Source organism: Dermacentor andersoni, chromosome 11, assembly GCF_023375885.2.
Source record: "Dermacentor andersoni chromosome 11, qqDerAnde1_hic_scaffold, whole genome shotgun sequence".
In the NCBI taxonomy this organism is placed as follows: domain Eukaryota; kingdom Metazoa; phylum Arthropoda; class Arachnida; order Ixodida; family Ixodidae; genus Dermacentor; species Dermacentor andersoni.
In genome coordinates this window covers 116,611,293-116,631,320 of record NC_092824.1, presented here as the reverse complement: position 1 = coordinate 116,631,320, position 20,028 = coordinate 116,611,293, and the positions used below count along the sequence as shown (strand labels likewise).

At 46.5% G+C, this 20,028-nt stretch overlaps 2 protein-coding genes across 5 annotated transcripts in view; one reads left to right on the top strand and one right to left on the bottom strand.

The window, feature by feature from the left end:
* The window catches only part of Eaat1 (Excitatory amino acid transporter 1), a 76,245-nt gene extending 70,516 nt beyond the window's left edge, over positions 1-5,729 (bottom strand). Inside the window, exon 1 of the mRNA XM_055075467.2 lies at positions 5,645-5,729. Within this exon, the coding sequence (XP_054931442.1) occupies positions 5,645-5,725 (81 nt within the window). The 5' untranslated portion in view covers positions 5,726-5,729. The remainder of the gene's footprint in view (positions 1-5,644) is intronic.
* The window catches only part of Ent2 (Equilibrative nucleoside transporter 2), a 110,342-nt gene continuing 95,957 nt past the window's right edge, over positions 5,644-20,028 (top strand). Inside the window, exon 1 of one of the 4 annotated variants that reach the window (XM_050186457.3) lies at positions 5,644-5,731. The gene's annotated coding sequence lies outside the window, so the exon portion shown is untranslated. Of the gene's footprint in view, positions 5,732-15,960; positions 17,949-20,028 lie in introns of those variants that run through there. The other 3 variants (XM_055075469.2, XM_055075471.2, XM_050186456.3) reach the window with 3 other exon arrangements.

Genomic DNA, 20,028 nt, shown 5'->3' with positions numbered 1-20,028 from the left:
TGTGGTTTGTCAAAAATAGGTCAGCGAGAAATTAGGAGTGAGTCGTTACCCTAGTCGGTTACTCTATAACGTTAGAAGTGTAGTGTGTACGAAGCATTAGGTCAGATTTATTATTGCGTTCTGAACTACCCAACATACTAGTATTAAAGTCTTCTCCACAGATAACGGTATACTTATTTTCATTTATAGATGAAAGAGAAGTTTCTAAATAACTGAAACTTGAATGAAGATTCCCGTCGATATACTGTAACAAGTATTTATTTGTCGCTTTATATCGTCCATAGTTCAATGTATTTAGTGCAAAATGTAACAGAAGTCAGCATCTCACAGTATTAATCGCTCCGTGTGAATAAGGCTACCACTCACCCGTCTCTTCCCTAATTTCCGCTAAGATGATGTGTTTTCTATCCAGGAATGTTAAACGGCACGTCTTCCTTCGAATACTAGGTTTCAGTTATCATGCTAGCATTTAATTGCAGATTAATTTGACTTGAGTGAGGTGTTTTTGTTTCTGGCGGATTGCATATTGGCATGGAATAGCTTAAAAAGACGGTTGGAATTTAGTCCCTGACGAAGTTGCCTATGTTACTAGTAGCTATGTATTGATCTCATCTGACTGAGTGGTTTCTTTGAGTTCTTTAAGGAATGTGATTTTTTATTGTCTTTTGATCCACTATGGGATCTACCCACACGGCACCGTCATCGCCATGTCCTTTTCATTGCATTTCTCATGGCGGATATTTCATGCAACCTTTTATCACAAATTTGATGCAGATGTTTGCACCTATTACACCTAATGCGCAGTTCATCACCTTCTAGCACTTCATCACAACACATGCAACTCAAACTGTACAATAACACCAATGGTATTGCCTTGCTATTTGAGGCCTGACCTGGCGACCTGAGGTCAAGAACATGCTGGAGTAAATGTGCGCCACGGGATGAGCCATGTGTGTGCTGAAAGAGAGAGATAGAAAGAAAGAGAAGAAAAAAAAAAAGGCTGGCAATGACTGGGCACATCGTAATGGAATGCCAGGATATTCACCCAGCCATACCCGTAGGGAATTTCCACCTTCCAGATGTGCTATAATTTAAAGCGGATGCGAAAATTCACCGGCCAGCAGTCGAGATGAGGCGATGCGACGCAGATCGTGCTCAAATTTGTGGTTTACCGGTGAAAGCATACATATAGGAGCGAAGGCTGCAGGCGACACGACGAGGAGGCTGCTGCGTCATGCGCTTGGTCGTCAAAAGCGCCCGTTACAGCGAACTCGCCTTTTCCACTGCAGTTTGCCCGTGAGTGCGGCAACTACTGCCGACAGTTGTGCAACTACCTTTTTTGTGCCCGTTGCTCAAATGGCGGGATATTGTGGGCCGAGCGACTGTATACACCGCCGCAATAACATCTCGCGTTGCACAGCTACACACACGGAGTCTTGACATTGTGTGGATGCGTGACACTCACGCGTCCCCTGATATGTTGTTTTCTCGCATAGCTCTCTTCTCCTGTAATCCGGCTTCGCCGCGTGGCTTTACTTCGGCGGTCGGTATGCTTGCAGGGTAGTACGAGAGATGGCGCGAGTGTTGCTTTGCTAACGCCACCTAACTTGGTGTTACTTGGGCGCAAAAAGGAAAAGGCTCTTCCTCTTCTGCTCGAGTTCGGCAAGCGGCGCGGACGTTCTGCGCGTGCGCCGATCCATGCTTCTGCGAGACCGTCTTGCGAGGCCTACCCCGGAATGGACGAACACGATCGTTAAAACACGCCACCGTTCGCGTGATCGCACGCGCGAACGACCAGGCGTTGTTGTCCAGCATGGGGCTTACATATTCGCTCGTTATCCGGTCGCGGTAAGTCGGGCTTCCGCGATTTGTCGCTCGCCCATCGACTTATTTTGTGGATAGCAACTCGGCTAGCAGGCATTAGTATATGAAAGGTGCTATAAATGCCCTTGTGATTGTTTTCACTACTGTGTTGTCGGCCCTTTGTCCCAAAAGCGCGGGTGAGAACCCCACAACATATTAGCGCTTCCTATAACGAACGGAACGATAATATTTTGGTGACTTTTCAACTGTGCATACAACCCAAGGAAACAGCAATCGTGTTTGTTCGTACTTCGTCTCGCAGGAGCGATGGGCTTGCAAAACACTCCGAGCAGCGGCGACCGAAGAGGCGACGCCAGGCAGCACGATATGCTTGGTCGTGCGCTTCCGCGCCTTTTTTTTCCCTCGTCGATGACGAGCTCGCACTTTCCACTGCGATTTGTCAGTGAGTGGGCAACTATACTGCTAACAGTTGCGTAACGACCTATTTTGTGCCCATTGCTGAAATAGCGCCATTACAGGGATCAATTGACAGTACATTGCAGCCAGAACACTACCAACCCCATGCCTTGCACAAACGCGCGGAACCTTGTCACATTAGCGCTTTCTGGGACACCAAATTGAAAACGTTTTGGCGTCGTTTCAACCGTGCATAAACCCTGCGGAAATAACAACAGTGTTCCTTCGTATTTCATATCGAGTTGCAGTGACTATGGACGTGACCCAGAGGAAGCGCATACTCGGCCAGCCGATGCGGTCGTGTGTAGGCATGCAAAATCAATGTTATCCCTGTCTTCTATTCAGAAAATTAAGAAATTTTTAAACTTCGAGTAAAAATAGCTTTTATTCATTATCATAGCATAAAATGAATTATTCTTAAATACGCACTATAATTATGCAGTGAACGCAAAGACAATGGAATGAATACCTTGTCCTCTTCTATGAAATATTGCTAATCTAATAACTGATAAAAAGGCCACTCAGCGCCCTAGTCACTCCTGCCGGATACATTCGCAGTAGATTCGATTGCGCCTGCTTCCGCGTTACAATTTGATTGTACGTAGACGAGTTTTCAAACACGTTTATACCTCCCGTGGTGGCTTAGCTGCTATGGCGTTGCACTGTTAATCATGAGGGCACGGGATCAATTCGCGGCCGCATTTCGATGGGGGTGAAATGCAACAGCGCCCACGTCCCGTGCATTGGGGGCACGGTAAAGAACCCCGGGCGGTCAAAATTAGTACGGTGTCCGCCAGTGCGGCGTGTCTATAATCATATCGTGATTCTTGCACGGAGTACCCCATGAATAATTAATTGAACCGTTTGCTAGTGAGCCTGTTGCGAAGCTTGTTGTGAACATTTCCAAACAAAGACCAGTTTCGTTCACAACTGGCAGATGGCGAATACATCTGCGTCAGTCTAGAGGCTAAAGACCCTTTTCGCGCAGCAGTTTGCTCTAGAGGGACGAGATAGCGCTTTCGGCGGCGAGCCGCACTTCGCCTCAGCAAAACGGCACGAATACGAAGCCATTACCGCTTCTGCCCTGTTACCGTGTGATCAAATGTGGGAAATGCAACTTGGTGTTCGCTAAAGCAGTGTGCGCCATTCATGCTGAAAAATGTGGAACAGTAGAGGGAATTAAGGCATATGCACTCGTTTGCTGTGACCAAGTCTCTGTGGCTGTCCGCGACCCACTGCGACTTAATTATGAGTGCATGCGTTTCTGCCCCTTCGCGATGCACGGCTTTTCTCAAGTGAGTGAGTGAAAACTTTATTCTAAGTGTCCGGCGATTTGGCCGGGGTGGGGCCATAACCACAGCCTAGGTGACGGGAATAAAAAAATTTACTCATCCGCCAGCGTTGTATCGTTATAACCTCTAAAGAAAGACTCCAACCCTGGAACTTCAGCAAGATGTAGTACCGCTCATTGCACAGTGACAAAGGGAGCAGTGTCGCTTCTTGGCATATGGTAAGTTCCTCGGACGTTATCTACACACATCCACTCGAACTCACCCGCAAACTTACGCCCACTCTATATACAACGCATGAAGAATAAGTAAATAGTCGCCCACTTGAATCTGTGCGCCGAAGCATGGATGACGGCGACTATACACCGACAGCACATGAATGGTGGAAAATAAACAATTTGTTACGGTCCACAGAGTAAGCGAGTCACTAACGGTAATACGCCTTTGCCACAAGCTATTAAAAAATACTGAGCATTTACGTTCTGTGCCTTGTGCGCAGCAAGAACAGATCTATCGCAACTAAGCACAACCGCAAGTGATTAGGCGGTAAGTAAATAGTCAGATATTGACCGCACCGAAGAAATTTGTTGAGGCAGAAACGAGAGTAAGCAGCTGCTTCAAAGTGTTTGCCAAATAAACAGTGATGAGCAAAACACGTTGATCCTCATTTATTTCATGAGCGAAAAGTTTGGACAGCTTGAAGTACTCTGCTTGTCCCGCTTTTAGTATTTGTAGTCCAAGCTCCGTATACGCTGCTCGCGCCGCTTTGACAAAGTCTAATGAATCCTGAAAAAAAGTTCTGAATCTGTGGTTAGAGTCTCGTGTCGTCCACGCAGTAACCGTCTACGATATCCGCCGAAACAGATGTTTCTTGAGCCGCACCGGCGTCATACATACCGAATGTTAACGCCGACGAAACAGAGGCAGCTGGGGCAAGGGATGGTCGCGTCACCACGTGATCAAACATGGCGGCGCCCGCGATACCGCCGTGAAAAGTGTCTGTAGGTGTCAGCGGCTGATTAGTGCGAAGGCCTTGCCACCAGGCTAGCAGTTCCACGTGCTTCTCGAAGTCCCAGTCTCCAGCCCTGGTCTAAAAGCTAGAGGGCGTACTGTATTCCGCTACGCTTGAATTCTACACTAATCTTTTTAAACGAAACTGAAAACACAGTGAAGGCCCTCGAAAACTCCGCTGCCGTTCGTTTTCTTGTGGTCATCGTCGCTTCTAGAATCGTGTGCTGCACAGCAGATAATGGCAAGTATAAATGTATATGGACATTTTGATGTTTTATTTTACTTTCTCTGTGCTAAAATAATAAAAAAAGAAAACGTTTCTTACCCTCATTTTTCCACTTCTTTCTTCGGCCCTTAGATCTCTAGTCGCGCAATGACCAGTTTCGTCGCTCGTGTCGTGCGCAAATTTTCTGAAATGGAGTGTGGGCTTGACTGATTGACTGTTTGATTGATGGATCCGTTTATTGATTTTGGCAGAGAAACCGTCTTGGTCAAGAAGTGCCAAAATATGCATCGAGGTTTACAGTTAAAAACAGCAATCGAGCTATTTTTAAAAATGTATACGATATGAACGTGGTAAAAACAGCATTTGTGCCGAGAGTACGAAGAGTAAACGCAGTCGTCAAAGTGCCGTTTTATCAAAATGCTGTTGGACGGTAATGTGGTGTTTTGAACTGATATGATCTCGGGTTCACTTACAGCTTTGCAAGTTTCTCAGCCGGTTGAATCTCTCATTTCCTTCTTCAAAACTGCGCACCACCGCGCATGCGCACTTCATTTAGCGAAAGTATGGATTCCACTTCCCGAACTCACATGTGCCACGGACTTTCTATACATTTTTACTCAGATACCTCGCTGAAAGCGAAAGATCGGATTGGCGATAAGGATGTTTTCACCAATGAGGCTTAGCCACTTGAAATTAAGGTGCTTACTACATGAGATTTTGTGATATCTGCGTATTATTTAGTGCCGTCTCGTGTGCTTCATTTTCAGATGTCGCCATTCTCAATCGGGGAGAAGAGACTGAACAGCAAGATGGCGGCTGCTTCGGCTCCACCACTCACCCTCCTCCATGATCGCGCTCTGGGCAGGAACGGAATCTCCTCCGGATCGAGCAGCCGGCGCGGCCGATTCTCCGGATCCATGCGCAGGTAACTGGGGCTCGCTGGCCGTCGAGGGTCGAAGCTGGACAGATGTGTCTCCGAGCTCATGCTCCGGCTTGAGGCACTACTGCGGCCGCTGAAATTTGCCTGCTACAGAGGCTGCTTGAACACCCCTCGGCACGCACCTCCGATGATACCACAGTTTCTTATGAAAGCTCTCTAGCTTCACTTGGCAGGTGAGACCCTCCTATTCCAGGCGACGGCAAAATTCCTCCCCGCTGTAGCTGCTTTCTGTCTTGGCTTAAATGAATGGGTGCGATAATATTTCGGCACAAAGCAGTGCAGGTTCTTTACGTGTCCCGATGCTCCGATATTTTGTCACAGTTTCTTCGCCGAAATTTCGCCTCCTTTGCTGGGTAGCTGGAAATCTTCGCAGAAGCAACAGTGGAATGGCTTCCAGGCGCTTTGGTCGGGTCACCCCGATTTACTGCGGTATTTCAGCACAAGACGTCGCAGGTGGTCACGAGCGCCGATTATCCATAAGAGGTCACGTGAGATGCTCCAGCTCGAAAGGTGGAGTTCCTGCTTCCAGGGGTCCTGCTTCGAGAAATTCCTGCTTCGAGAGGTCTTGTCTTCGTGCCCTAAGAAAAACAGAGGCAACTCCTGAATACACTGTTTTCTGAAAGTCAGCGTGAATGCTGTGCACTTGTATCACGAAATACGCGACATTTTGCCAGCGCGAAGCTCATAATTATAAAAGGACGTCAGGGTTGACTCATCTGGTTCCACGCTACAGGGGGCACGTTTGCATCGAGGAGCATTAAGTTTTCCTGTCGAAACTCGAATCTGACGAAAAAGAATGGCTGACAGGTCTTGGTGGGCGGGCGCGCACTGCCGAAGGCACCTCCGGGAGTCCGACGTTATGATAGGACAGACGTTGGCCACGTGACCGCCCTGCGGACCAGTATCGATGCGGGAGCTAACGTTGATCACTTCGAGGCATTCCGTAGTGGCCAACGTACACGCACTTCCCAGATTTTGTGAACCGAAATAGGCGCACAGGGCCGCGCTCCCTTAGCCCGCTCTTTTGATCTTTCTCGACGCAGGGAGGAAGTCGGCATGCCAAAAAGCGATGGGAACCGGTGCAGCCGCCGAACGCTCGCGTGCCGCGGCGCTCTGATCGGAAGGGGCTGTTTTCGGCAGCGCTAGCGTATTTCCTCACGATGGCGCCTATTTCTCAGTGAACTCGGACCTTATCCATTTGAACCACCGGCTGTCTCGGTGGTTCAGTGGTGGTCTTCGTGCGGACTGTTCTACCGTGTGCCCACGTGGAATGAAGTTAAACATAGCAAATCCAATGCGCCCGAAAAAAGTCAGCGCCTATATTAGCTTCCTCGTAATGTCAAACAATTATTAGCCGACTAAGTCTGTCGAAACGAGTTTTTCTTTTTCATAACGAAGATGAACAATTCGGTACCACAGAGAGGCACCTCAGTTTTGAAAACCTTTTAGGCGAGTGCTCCGCGAAGTGAACGTCAGACTGCTCCAGCCAGTGCTAGTGCGTGGAAACGCCAGCTATATGTCCTTAAAGACCAACACAAATGAGGAAACGCGGCAAAAGTAATCTAAGAGGAGGATGGACGGTACGGGATCTGGTCCTTCGACCCCGCGGTCGCCTCTGCATGCCAGTATGCAGCGCTAATGTTCAACGGAGCTTTTCGCAGCTCCCAGTTATAATCTCAAAATATCGTTGCCTTTTAGTGGCGGAAACCTTTTAGTGACGGTCGCATCAACTATTTCTGACTGCTAATGAGCTTGTATTCCTTTCTTTCTTCTTCTTTTGTAGCGTTAATTTAGCAGTGAAGGAGCACTCCTTAGATGAAGTCGAGTATATGACTGAAGCCCGTCTGGTTGGGATGATACATTTTCATAGGAGGGGTCAGGACACCAACCAAAAGAAGAAAAAGGATTTAAAATTATTGTTAACGTGAACGACTGTCTGGACAAGAACAAGTTCCCCGACGTCGTGTACATTGTACGATATGCAAGTTGCCCATACGTGTACATAGACGAGACCGGCAATTTCAGGACACGACTTCAGCAGCACAGGAACGACGTGAATAAAGAACATGTTTCGTCGAATTTTCTGGCAGAGCGCTGTGCAACTACGTCACCTACTATCAACTGGGGAGAAGCACGTGTTACGGCAAAGGAGCAGAATCTATCTTCATGCATTCATCTGGAGTCATTGATCATCCAAACCATGCCGCACACCCTTAATCGGAATGACAGCAATCTTCCACGCCGGCCGTGTAAGCCGGATGCCTACATAAATAACCGCGCACTGTACGGGTTTTCGCTCGTGACTCCGTATCGGGTGCCTCGATGTCGGCGCCGCCTCGTGCTTGAGGCACCCTATAGGTCCGTAACGACGCTTACGCAATCTGGGGCCTAGAGCACTGCCGCTCTTCGATGCTGTTGTCGGACTCTACTATAGGCACTACTGAGGCGTTTGTTTAGTCTGGTTCTATTGTATAGGCACTTCTTTTTTATTTTCTGCATTTCGGGCGTCCCTGACTTTTTCCCCAAGATCTAAAAAAGAGTTGGGTACGGGCTATATAGTTGGTATTCCATGGTATCAATCGTCACTTACAGCGCATACATAGACGAGGGACAAAAAAGGACGACGAAGACAAGCGCTGACTTCCAACTGATTTTATTATGAAAAACATACATATTAAATAATGATTAATATTGATTAATTACTTAATTAATAATAATAATAATAATAATAATTAATAAAAGCTAGTTTTGTCTTTCACAGTATTGCTACTGTGTTCTTCAACGTCATCACCACGTGACAATATATATACTGGGACACCAAGACAAAAGCGCCCCCTACAAAGCAACAACCCGACATGAGTATGCATTCAAAATTCGTGACCTAAGATGAACGAGAGCGCATGTGCGACCTCAGAAAAAACGTTCGTCAAACGTTAGATCTGTTTGAAGAATGCTTATCTTCGCTCACACTCACACATGAGCTTCAGGTGAATGGGTCACTCAAGTTTTTAGATGTGAAATTATCTTTTACCCGGCAACATGTATGCTGGATGTACGAGCCGCGAGCCAACAAGCCTCTGTTACCCTATGCATCTGCCCATTCTAAACTCGTTAAGAGAGGTATCGCTCAGGCCTGTTTGCAAAATGCACTAACCAAATCCTGTTATCATTTGACAGAACCTAGTTTCCGTTCGCAGATAGCTCTCTTGAGGGCGGCAGGGTACCCTAGCAACCTTCTTGTCTCAGTCTCGGAGAACTTGCGTATAAGTTTAGCACCGATCCTTACAGCTTTGAACCTCAGGTACATGATCAAAGAAACAAAACAGCTGTTATCCCGTACGTTCATGGAATCTCCCACAAGCTTAAAAAAATAGGACAAAGAGCAGGTATCGACATTGTATTCTCTGCTCCAAAAAAAAACTTGCCCGGCTTTGTGTCAGAACCAATCCTGTTGCTAAGGAACGTAGGACTTGCAGTATTAATCATAGAAAAACGTATACTGTTTGTTCAAAAGGGCTTGTGTATAAGATACCTTCGAAATGCGGTCGGTCTTATGTAGCGCAGACAGGTAGATGTCTTAACGTCAGGTTGCAAGAACACAGCAATAAAGTGCGAAAGGGCGCGAAGGGTTTCTAGGTGTTCATTGCGCACAATGTGGCTGTATCCAGCTTTTCGAAGAAACCACTATCTTAGCGAATCATTCTAATGAATGCACCAGACTTATCGAAGTAGCAGCGATTGCCGATGGTGACTCAGTTAGCAAGCCATCGACTGCATTAACTGGCAAAGAACTGGTTTCTCTGAGGTCTCGTTCATCTGGTCTCGTTCATGCGCTCTCGTTCATCTTAGGTCATGAATTTTGAATGCATACTCATGTCGGGTTGTTGCTTTGTAGGGGGCGCTTTTGTCTTGGTGTCCCAGTATATATATATATGTTTCTCATTATAAAGATCAGTTGTGACTCAGCGCTTGTCTTCGTCGTCCTTTTTTGTCCCTCGTCTATGTATGCGCTGTAAGTGACGATTGATACTAAAAGAAGAGTTTTTAAAAAGAGGGGTCAGGACACCAACATAAAAAAAAGGACTTAAAATCATTGCTAACGTTCCGGCTCCCCCACGGGAGCCTTGTCTCTGGCACTCTGTTCAAGGTTACTGTGTCTATGTGCGGTTCTGTGAAAAAAGTTATTACACGTGCGCTAATAGTAGCGCCACGACTGCCTTGTCGTGCTCGGCGCTAGGTGTACGAGGCCTGTTAGAAAAGTACCCGACTTTGGCCGAAGAAAAAAGAAACTGGCATAACTGTAGCGTTGGAAACCTAATCACCCTCAATGTAGTCTCCTTGGCACTCCACGCACTTCTCCCAGCGGTGCTGCCATTGTTGGAAGCATTCCGAGAAGGCCTCTTTCAGAATGGAGTTTAGCTCAGCTGTCGTTGCAGCCATAATGTCCTCTCTTCTCTGAAATCGCGCTCCTTTCAATGGTCTCTTGATTTTGGGAAACAGCCAGAAGTCGCAGGGGGCCATATCAGTAAAGAGCCTGTTGAACTACAGGAGTCTGGTTTTTCGCCAAAAAAGTCTGAATCAAGTTCGCGGAATGTGCAGGAGCATTGTCGTGATGGATGCGCCAATTTCTTGTTGACCACAACTCGTCTCTTGCTCCGCACAGCATCACTTAGGCGACGGAGAACAGCCCTGTAGTACTCTTTAGTGATTGTTTGACCCTGTGGTGCGTACTCGTGGTGTACCACACCGCGGGAGTCAAAGAAAGCAGTCAACATCACTTTGACGTTGCTGCGCATTTGGCGGGCCTTCTTTGGTCTTGGTGACGTGGAATACTTCCACTGTGACGACTGGGATTTGGTTTCCGGGTCGTACCCGTACGCCCAAGACTCGTCACCAGTGATTATGGTGTTCATGAAGTCGGGGTCACTGTTTGTGGAATCCAGCATGTCCTGTGAGACTTCAACAAGAAGTTGCTTTTGCTCCACCGTGAGCAACTTCGGCACGAATTTCGCCGCAACTCTCTTCATGGACAAATATTCGGTCATAATGGAATGTGCAGAAAAAGTGCTGATGCCCAGCTCTTCCGCAATTTCTCGGATAGTCACTCGACGGTCCCGCATCACCACAGCGTTCACTTCGGCAATGACCTGGTCATTTCGGCATGTTGATGGCTGACCGGAGCGTGGCTCGCTCTCCACCGATGTGCGGCCGTCTTTAAACCGGTTGTACCGCTCCTTAATCTGTGTGCTACTCAGAGCATCGTCACCGAAAGCCGTACGAATCTTCCGAATGGTTTCCACTTGGCTGTCGCCCAGTTTCTGGCAAAATTTGATGCACTAGCGCTGCTCCAGTCGCTTCGCCATTTTCCTTGCAATAAAAAACCGACGAGAGCACTGCACACTACCTCACTCAGACGCTGCGTCCCAGCGACTGACGCTATCGTCAGGCGGAAAAAAATTCGCGCATGCGCACGAAGGTTCAAGGTCGGCTTATGCAAGCGCGCTTGTCTCATATATACATCAGGTGTTCGCAAAAAGAAAAAAAAGGGGGGGGGGGGTCGAATACTTTTCCAACAGACCTCGTATGTGTGTCCGCTTACGCCGAAATTTGCCTGTGCTTACTTGTTTGGTGTTAAAGCATACAGTTATTTCGCCGCTTACTGATAAATGCCTGTTTCAATGTGCACAGAACTTGACATTGTACCGCTACAGGCACGATGGCAATGGTGGAGTAACGCTAATTCATTAACGAGTGCGGGGAATCCACACTATGACTTACTTGGCGAGATGCGTTAACAGCACTACAGTACGATCATAAATCATACTTTGCATGCTAATGCGAAGGTCATTTGCAGCAAGTTAAATCAAAACACCCTGTCACGCCATAACTTCCACGTAGCGGTCATGTCTCGCAAGTGATTTCTCACGTCTTCGAGCTCTTTCCCTTTCGTCCATGTCCTAGCGCAAAGCTTCAATAGGTTAAGACGAATTTCCCATTTCCTCTAAAGAAATCCTGAAACGCCTAGATCTAGCGAAATTTCCCTTGGGTTGACCGGAGGTCACACGTTTGGGTATAGTGTACTAGAATAACATTATTCTAGTACACTATACGTTTGGGCATGGAGAAAAAGATGGCCGCGTATCGGCGTGCTTCGTTGCAAATGTAGCGTGGTCAGTACACGGCATAAAAAAAATGAAGGAAAGAAAGAAAGGAAGCACAAGTTTTATAGCAACTCTTTAAATTGCTGCAGTGAAGTAGCGCCCTTTATTGACAGTGCTGACGTCCGGCGCCCATCCTCCTAACAAATCGAATCAGGTTCCGTGTCATTCTTGGTGTTTTGTTGTTGTCCAAACTTGTTTTGCGTGTAAAGCGTACAAATGTGCTGTTGTCTCGTGTGAATATATGGCTTCAAGCATGGAGGCTGTAAACCAGAGGCGGTCACAGACTCTGGGCACATGACTGAACTCATTCCTTGATAAAATTTTTTTTAAATAGTTAGCCGACGGCGAACGAACGCCGTTGTTGACGTGGTGTCGTATGGCGAGTAGCGATGACTTTAGAGCGACTTGTGTCTTGTGCAGAACGCCGCACACGCGAAGCTTCTCTAGTTTTGGCTGGTGCCCGTTCTCAGATTTCCTCTGCAGTAGCTCTAATGAGGGTCGCACTTTGTTTTCTATAGCTTCTGCTAGCGTATTCTGCTATTAAGACGTTCGCGCTGCCCTTCAGCTTGTTTTTCTTTTCTCTCTGCCCCATTTCCGTACGCGACGAGCTTACACATGGGCCTCATTAATGATCATTTCAGCTTAATTGTGAGCAGTGACTTAATTATTGAAATATGCGTAGCTTAAGAAGAGCTTAGGCTGAAATTTTTATAGTCTTATTTTTATTTCCAAACCGCGAACAAAAGAAATATTGACTCGTATACTTGTTCATCTTTCTCGGGTGACCGCTTTTCGCTGACTAACAAATGTTAAACGTAATCGCTCAGCGCCGGACACGCCTGCATGTATCGGAAGTTTTTCGAATGTTATCGATGATTGTATCCGTTGTCTGTTGTAACCGAACCTTGTGTAATCTGATTGTATGCTCTACGCGAATTGTGTATTGTACTTCTTGGAAGGCACGCAGGCACGGGCGACTACGCTGGAACCTTCAACGAGTCATGTATAGAAGCCAACGCGCTTGACCCACTGGTCAGATTTTCGACCATCACCGACTTTGCTCGCCGCGACACGTTGCAAAAATCTAGGAAATTTATCAGCCCGAGTAAGGGGAAACTGGTTGCGAAAGTTGGCAGCCCCGTAGCGGACTTGGGCACTGCCGCCTTATATTGAAATAGAATCTCGGGTTTTACGTGTCAAAACGACGATTTGATCATGAGGCACGCCGTAGTGTGACACTCCGGATTAATTTTGACCACCTGAGGGTCTTTATACACGGTACATAAGCTTTTTGCATTCCACCCCGACGGAAGCGGCCGCCGCAGTCGGGATCGAACCCGCTATCTCGAGCTCAGCAGTGCACCGCCATATAGCCACTTGGTTTATGTCGTTCTTTAAAAAGGTGCCGAAGTTGTCTGTTAAGCCACATACCCATAGGACCATGTCGTCTGCTCAGCAAGATAGCAGCGAGCACATGCCTAATGGCAGAAGCTAGCAGACGAGTTGGGTCGCCGGGTACGTGAAAGAGACTATAGATACATACTGCAACGTGGCTAAAAATCGCAGACTGCTAATTACTTGAAAAAAAGAAAAGAAGGGGGCAGCGATGGAACCAAGGCTTCCACCGAAATGGCGCAGTTCATCGAAAAGTGTGAGTACGTCTCAAAGCAGTTGCGGGTTCTGACCCGACCTGCGCACCCTTTCAAAAGCACACCGGCACATCAAGTGGTCTCTGCCGACCACCGGCAGTAGGCTCATGCCCGCTACCTCCCTGATCCATTCCGGCCCATATAGCCACTGAGCTTATACCACGGCGGGTTCCTATTCTGTTGCTGCAGTGTACCAGCATTGTTTTGGGATATCACTAAAAGCAGGAGCAAGACGAGAGTAGATAAACAGCTATAGAAACAGCTCCGTAATTGTCTACTCTCGTCTTGGCCCCGCTTTTCTTGTGTGTGTGGTAGACACTACATACGTATATTGCACTCCACCAAGGGTTTCTAGGGCCAACTTAAGGATTCAGCAACATTTTAGCAGTAGCTGCTGGGATCTTTTTCTAGGTATTGAGTGCTGTTATGACACACTGTATGAATGCGCCCCAACGACGCATTCACACATCTGCAATCGAATGGACATCAAAGGGGCCCTGCAATACTTTTTTTCCTACCTGAAAATATACTGGAGTGAGTGCAATGCATATTAATGAATATATTTGTTATGTTCACATGCTAAAGACCCAGCTGTATCCAGCGGAGGCAAGAGTTCAGTTGGCAGCACTGTGTCTGGTGCGAATCTGCTGCCATGCTGCTGCTCTCTGAGTGCAGCAGCGCAGTAAATAATAAAAAAAGGCAACTGCAGCCGCTGGGCTGCATCTCTTCTCGTGTTGCGCCCAACTGCATTGTCACAAATGCGTCCTCGACTACGCTATAATTACGGATATTCGCAAAAAAAAAAAAAAAAAAAGAGCTTTGGATTGGAGCTCATGCGGCAGACATAGCTCCCGACTGGAAGCTTACCATTATCATTGAAAAGGAACGTGTACAATCAGTGCATTTTATCGGTGCTGAAATATGGGGCACAGGCTTGGAGATTGACAAAGAAACTTGAGAACAAGGACCGCGCAAAGAGCGATGGAACGAAGAATGCTAGGCATACCGTTAAGAGGCAGAAAGAGAGCGGTTTGGATCAGAGAGCGAACGTGCAGAGCCGATATTCTAATTGACCTTAAGAGAAAAAAAAATGGAGCTGGGCAGGTCATGCAATGCGCAGGTTAGACAACCGTTGGACCATTAGGGTTACAGAATGGGTACCAAGAGCAGGGAAGCGCAGTCGAAGACGGCAGAAGACTAGATGGGGCGATGAAATGAGGGAATTCGCGGGCGCTAGTTGGAATCGGTTGGCGCAGCACAAGGGTAATTGCAGATCGCAGGGAAAGGCCTACGTGTTGCAGTGGACATAAAATAGGCTGATGATGATGATGATGACGATGATGATGATGATAGCAGAATGTTTCCATCTTGACATAATGGGTCTAGCAAACGTCCAAACAGTGGGGAGAGAGAGAGAGAAACTTTGCTGTTCTGGGTGTCGCTGAAATTACTCATGCTCAGCTGTGCCGTCCGCAACCATCGGCCCTTTGCGCTCGCACTCAAACGACTTGGCGCGCTTTGTAACAAAAAATCAAAGCATATGGTTGCTTACAGAGAAAATCCATAAATCTGTAAACGCCGAAATAGAAACTGTAAGTATATATGGTGCAATATTGCAAAGTCGGACAGGAAGCACGTGTTGTTCACCGCGGTAATTTATTTTTATTTCTATTCTGGTGTGTTATTCGTTTGATACGTTATAAATAAAACCAGTGAGTTGTATAGCCCCATCTCCAAAGCTTCCTTGAATTCCTGATTAAGTGTAGTTAGTTGTTCTGCACTGATGAAAACCAGGAGGCACGTTCCTTGCCTGGTAAGTCCGGTGGTGCAAATTTGTTAGCACCCCAGACAGGGGCCTCGGAAGTGTATTTGCGACTGTGGGGGCAAGTACCAGCTTCTTTTTCTCCCTTATGAAAGTAATAAATTTTAAATTGATAAACAAATAAGCAAATAAATAAATAGGGGTGAAAGGTAGGCACTTAATTCGCACTTTGCGCCCTCGCCTCACACCAAGCGTTACCTATGCCCAAAGTCTGGCTGGACTAATGCCCACCGCAATGGGAGCAAAAAAACAGGAAATAAGGGGACAATTTTTTTTTGGGGGGGGGGGGGGGGGGGGGGGTATTACAGGAGTTGGTCCTCAGGGCTGTGGAAGGGGCACAGCCCTCAATGGAACGGAACACGCGAAGGCGGTCGCGCCCACTGCGCTACCGGTTTCGGAGAACCTGACCCCAGGTGTTTCAGCGGAGTCTAAATAAATCACAAAAACAGCGAGAGATTGTTTATTTGGTCGGAGAGTCTCAGATGTCAGGCAATTACCGCTGATTAGCTCTTAAATTCGCTAAATAGCTTCTAAGTTAGTTATTCTTCAAGCCATTATTGCTGCAAGTGAGGCTTTTGATGTTCAAGGAGCCAATGAATGTTCTTTTAGTAAACCATGAGACTGTCACCGTTTCGAGGTATTTGTCAAGAAAATCAATCTGGCACGATACATTGGCGTTCTGTATAATTCCCTCTTCTCCCCCTCTCTCTTCCTGTTTGTTTTCCGCAGTCCGTATAGAGGAGGCTATTCGGTGCGAAAAGTGGAATACGTTTCTCCTCAAGCTTTCGGACGCAAAGCTGCGAAACTAATGCTAGCCTCATGAAACCTTCGGAATATCTGGAACCAATGACTGGCATTAATTCAGCTGTTTCAACGTGTTCCCTGAAGTAATCGTGAAGTAAATAAATGTAGTTAATAATGAGTTTAGAAAGTTATTAGGCAATTTATCATGTCTTCTGGCGTGAATGAAAGAAAAATGGTAGGCGACCCTAATCTTTGACTTAGGTGCCTCTTAGTGGCACTCGCAGTTCGGCGCTGGTGCTCTTTAGCTTAACTTTAGGCGAGCGCAACACACGAGCCGAACTCGGAGGCAACTGTTTTCCATTAATTAGCCGGTTAAATATCACGCCACCTTCTTGTGTGACGTCATTAATGACGTCATTACTTCCGGGTTTCCAGGAATTTCGCCAAAGTCGTGCTCACATGGCGGGTCTCTAAAGTCTACGATTCTGTGCTTTGGTGGGCGGTAACAAGTGATTTCTAATTAATTCTGATTATTCCAGATACTTCAGTAAGTGAACTCGTAACTAAACGTTTGCTCTGATATCATATCTGTAACGAAACCCATTAATTTTGTACTGTACTATTCTTTTTCCATTTTTTCCTGATTTATTGTGAGTTTCGTTTCCAGTCGTCTCAGTGATTTTTAATCAATTTTAATTATTCCAGACACTTCGGTAACTGAACTTGTTACTAAGTTTATACTCTACTATTATATCTATAATGAAACCCATGGATTTTGTACTATACTGTATTTGTCTCTTTCTTTTTCTGATTTATGATGAATTTCGTCCCCAGTCGTCTCAGTGATTTCTAATTCTAGTTATTCCAGACACTTAGGTAACTGAACTTGTAACTAAGTTTATGCTATGCTATTATATCTATAATGAAACCCATGGATATTGTACTGTACTGTATTTTTCAAAATTTTTTCTGACTTATATTGGATTTCTTCCCCGGTCGTCTTGGGAGGTGAACCTGAAGTGCTGCGCAAGGAACAAAAGTGTCACTCGATGCTCGTGCCACAAAAAAAAAAAAAAAAAAAAAAAAAAAAAAAAAAAAAAAAAGCTGCGCACTGTATCGCATTGCTGTGGCGGCGGCGGTGCAAAGCACAACCAAAGCGAAAAGACTGACACTAAACTAGCACTCCGAACCGTCTTTGATATGACGGTTGCGCAGAATCTTCGGCCTGATGGCATTTGAGCACTGCTCTCACGACCTCAAACCTTTCTTGTTCTAATGTTTTGTGTAGGAACCGGCCATTCCTTCACTCCGAGGGACTCGAGACTGTAGACGCGTCTGCTTGCGTATTTGTGCGAGGAAGGGTTCACTCGACGCGCACACACCAGTGTAATGGCTAGCTAAGGGGCGGAAATATATATGCGCACTCACTATGCGCGGCAGTGTTGACTATTGCAGCAGGAGAGTTAACGTTTTCAAGGGATTCAGTCATTTCAGCTTACCTACATTTCTGCCGTATTCGAATTTGGCGCTGTTTGGACAGCTTCCAGACCCTGCGCTTTCTGCTATTGAGGCTGGCAACCCGCTACTACAGGCTTCGGTGACGTTTAGTGGCATTGGTGGCGGTGTTGTTTAGTTGTGGCTTCCCCCGCACGTCTTGGCAAGTAAGCGTGGCTAGCGCTGCTTGCTTTTGGGCACGCCGAGCTGAGGCCTGCGGTGCGGTACGCATCGGGCACCACGAAGTTTAATAACCGCGGTGCCTCGGTGACCGCCGGAGACAATGCCGTTATCGCAACTGTAACAGCCTCCTCGACGCGCGGTGTTATCAGGTAGGTGCCGTAATTGGCCCGTCTTTGTCGGCAAAAAGCGACACTTCGGCAGTGAAGCCCACCGCTGTGCGTGCACCCGGGGTCCGCTTCTAGGCGTCTCACGTGTTCAAATCGCGGACATCGTGGCGTGCTGACACCTCACGTGTCTTGCCCTTTGTATTAACCTACACGCATTCGCTCTTTGCTGTGTGTCACAAATTGCGTCTGTATAGCTATATAATTGCGCGAAGGCTGGGCTTCACAGAGCGTTAGCATGACGCTCTGGTACTTGGTTAACCATTCCTGACCAAGTGCTAGTCTGCACATATATTTTTCGTTACCCTCATAGTATAGTCCCGTGCAAATCCTCCTCGCTCTTGCATGAATGATGCGTTCCACCGCTCACGAAGATGACGGTATCTCTCGCGTTTTAGCGCCTAAGAATAGTAGCGTGGAAGATTAGTTTTTGTATATGGTTGGCGCCGCGACGGCCTGCGTCAGTTGTCACAAAAGAAGGGATATATCTGTGGCCGTTGAACTTTGCTAAAATGGGCTGTGCGAACACGTACGTAGTGTACATGCTGCTCATCAGCTGTGTCCATCATCAACTTAAAGTACACATAAGTCAACCTTGTTTCTGTTGATATGACTTTCATATTGGCCGATCGATCGCCTGTAATTTCTTTAGAGACTGCCGCTGTTATGTTTCTCTCCTGTTCTATGTCATTGTTACAGCGACCTTAATACCAGCAGAAACAGCTAACTGCATGACTGACCGACTTGAAAAGGTTATCATTGAGAAGGTTTAGTTGCTGGTAAACCCAAAGAAAATTTGAAATAGAAAGTCGGGATGTACGAGCAAGGAGCCGACCTCTTAAGAATTCTCTGTAGTATTGAAGCCATTAAAGCTGCACAAAGGACTGGTCTGGCGCCTTTATTGGGCAACTGTGTCAAGAAGCCCCTTGAATGGGGCCAATGTAATGTCGTGGAGATAGGCAATCAAGATTTGACATATGAGCCTGGGTTCGCCCTCCGTGTGTTCACTTGTAGTGAGGATCTTGAAAGATAATGTTTCCTTCTTTCTTTTTTTTTTTTTACTGACTAAAGTATGCCTGCTACTTTCAGTGGCGTAGCCAAAAATTTCTTTTCGAGGGGGGGGAGGGGGGGACAGGGTCTTTGCCGCACTTTCACGCTCTGAAAAGTGCTTCTATGTAGCACACATTGAGCAACAGAAATTTTTTCTCTTCATGTTGCTCTATAATTTTATCGACACTTTTAATCTAATTATAATATTTGAGTAGTTTATTAAGACGAATTATGTAATTGGGAAGAATGCAAAAATTGATCTGAGTATCTCCAAGCAACAGCAAGCAACATTACCTTGGTTCTGTCCAACCCGCCGTGGTTGCTCAGTGGCTATGGTGTTGGGATGCTGAGCACAAGGTCGCGGGATCGAATCCCGGCCACGGCGGCCGCATTCCGATAGGGGCGAAATGCGAAAACACCCGTGTACTTAGATTTAGGTGCACATTAAAGAACCGCAGGTGGGCGAAATTTCCGGGGTCTTCCACTACGGCGTGCCTCATAATCAGAAAGTGGTTTTGGCACGTAAAACCCCAGAATTTAAATTAATTTTTAATTTTTGGTTCTGTACAGCTATGTGGCATTTGCATATGTTTAAATATTGGCATATCATAGTTGGGACACCCAGTGTGCGTGTGTGTGTGTGTGTGTGTGTGTGGAGAGATAGTACACCATGCAGACAAACTCCTAGCATTCCCCAGACGAGAATTCTTTAACGAGTATACACATGTTTATGTTGCCAAAACAACACTTATCTTAGCTTCTGACAAAAGTTTTTCATGGCCAAGGCATGCAGCCACTTTGTGTCAAATTATGCTATCATCCTTATGCTATCTTTAAAAATGATATTAAATAAATACTAAAATTTCATTTGCGAATCGGTGCACTTACATAATGTATGTCGATGACCTAGCTGGTACATGACTTGTAAAAATTAACAGTGCTAAGAACGGGGCCAAACGAGAACAAGACAGCGCACTATCATGTGTCTTCTTGTTTACAGGCCAGACTTATTTGC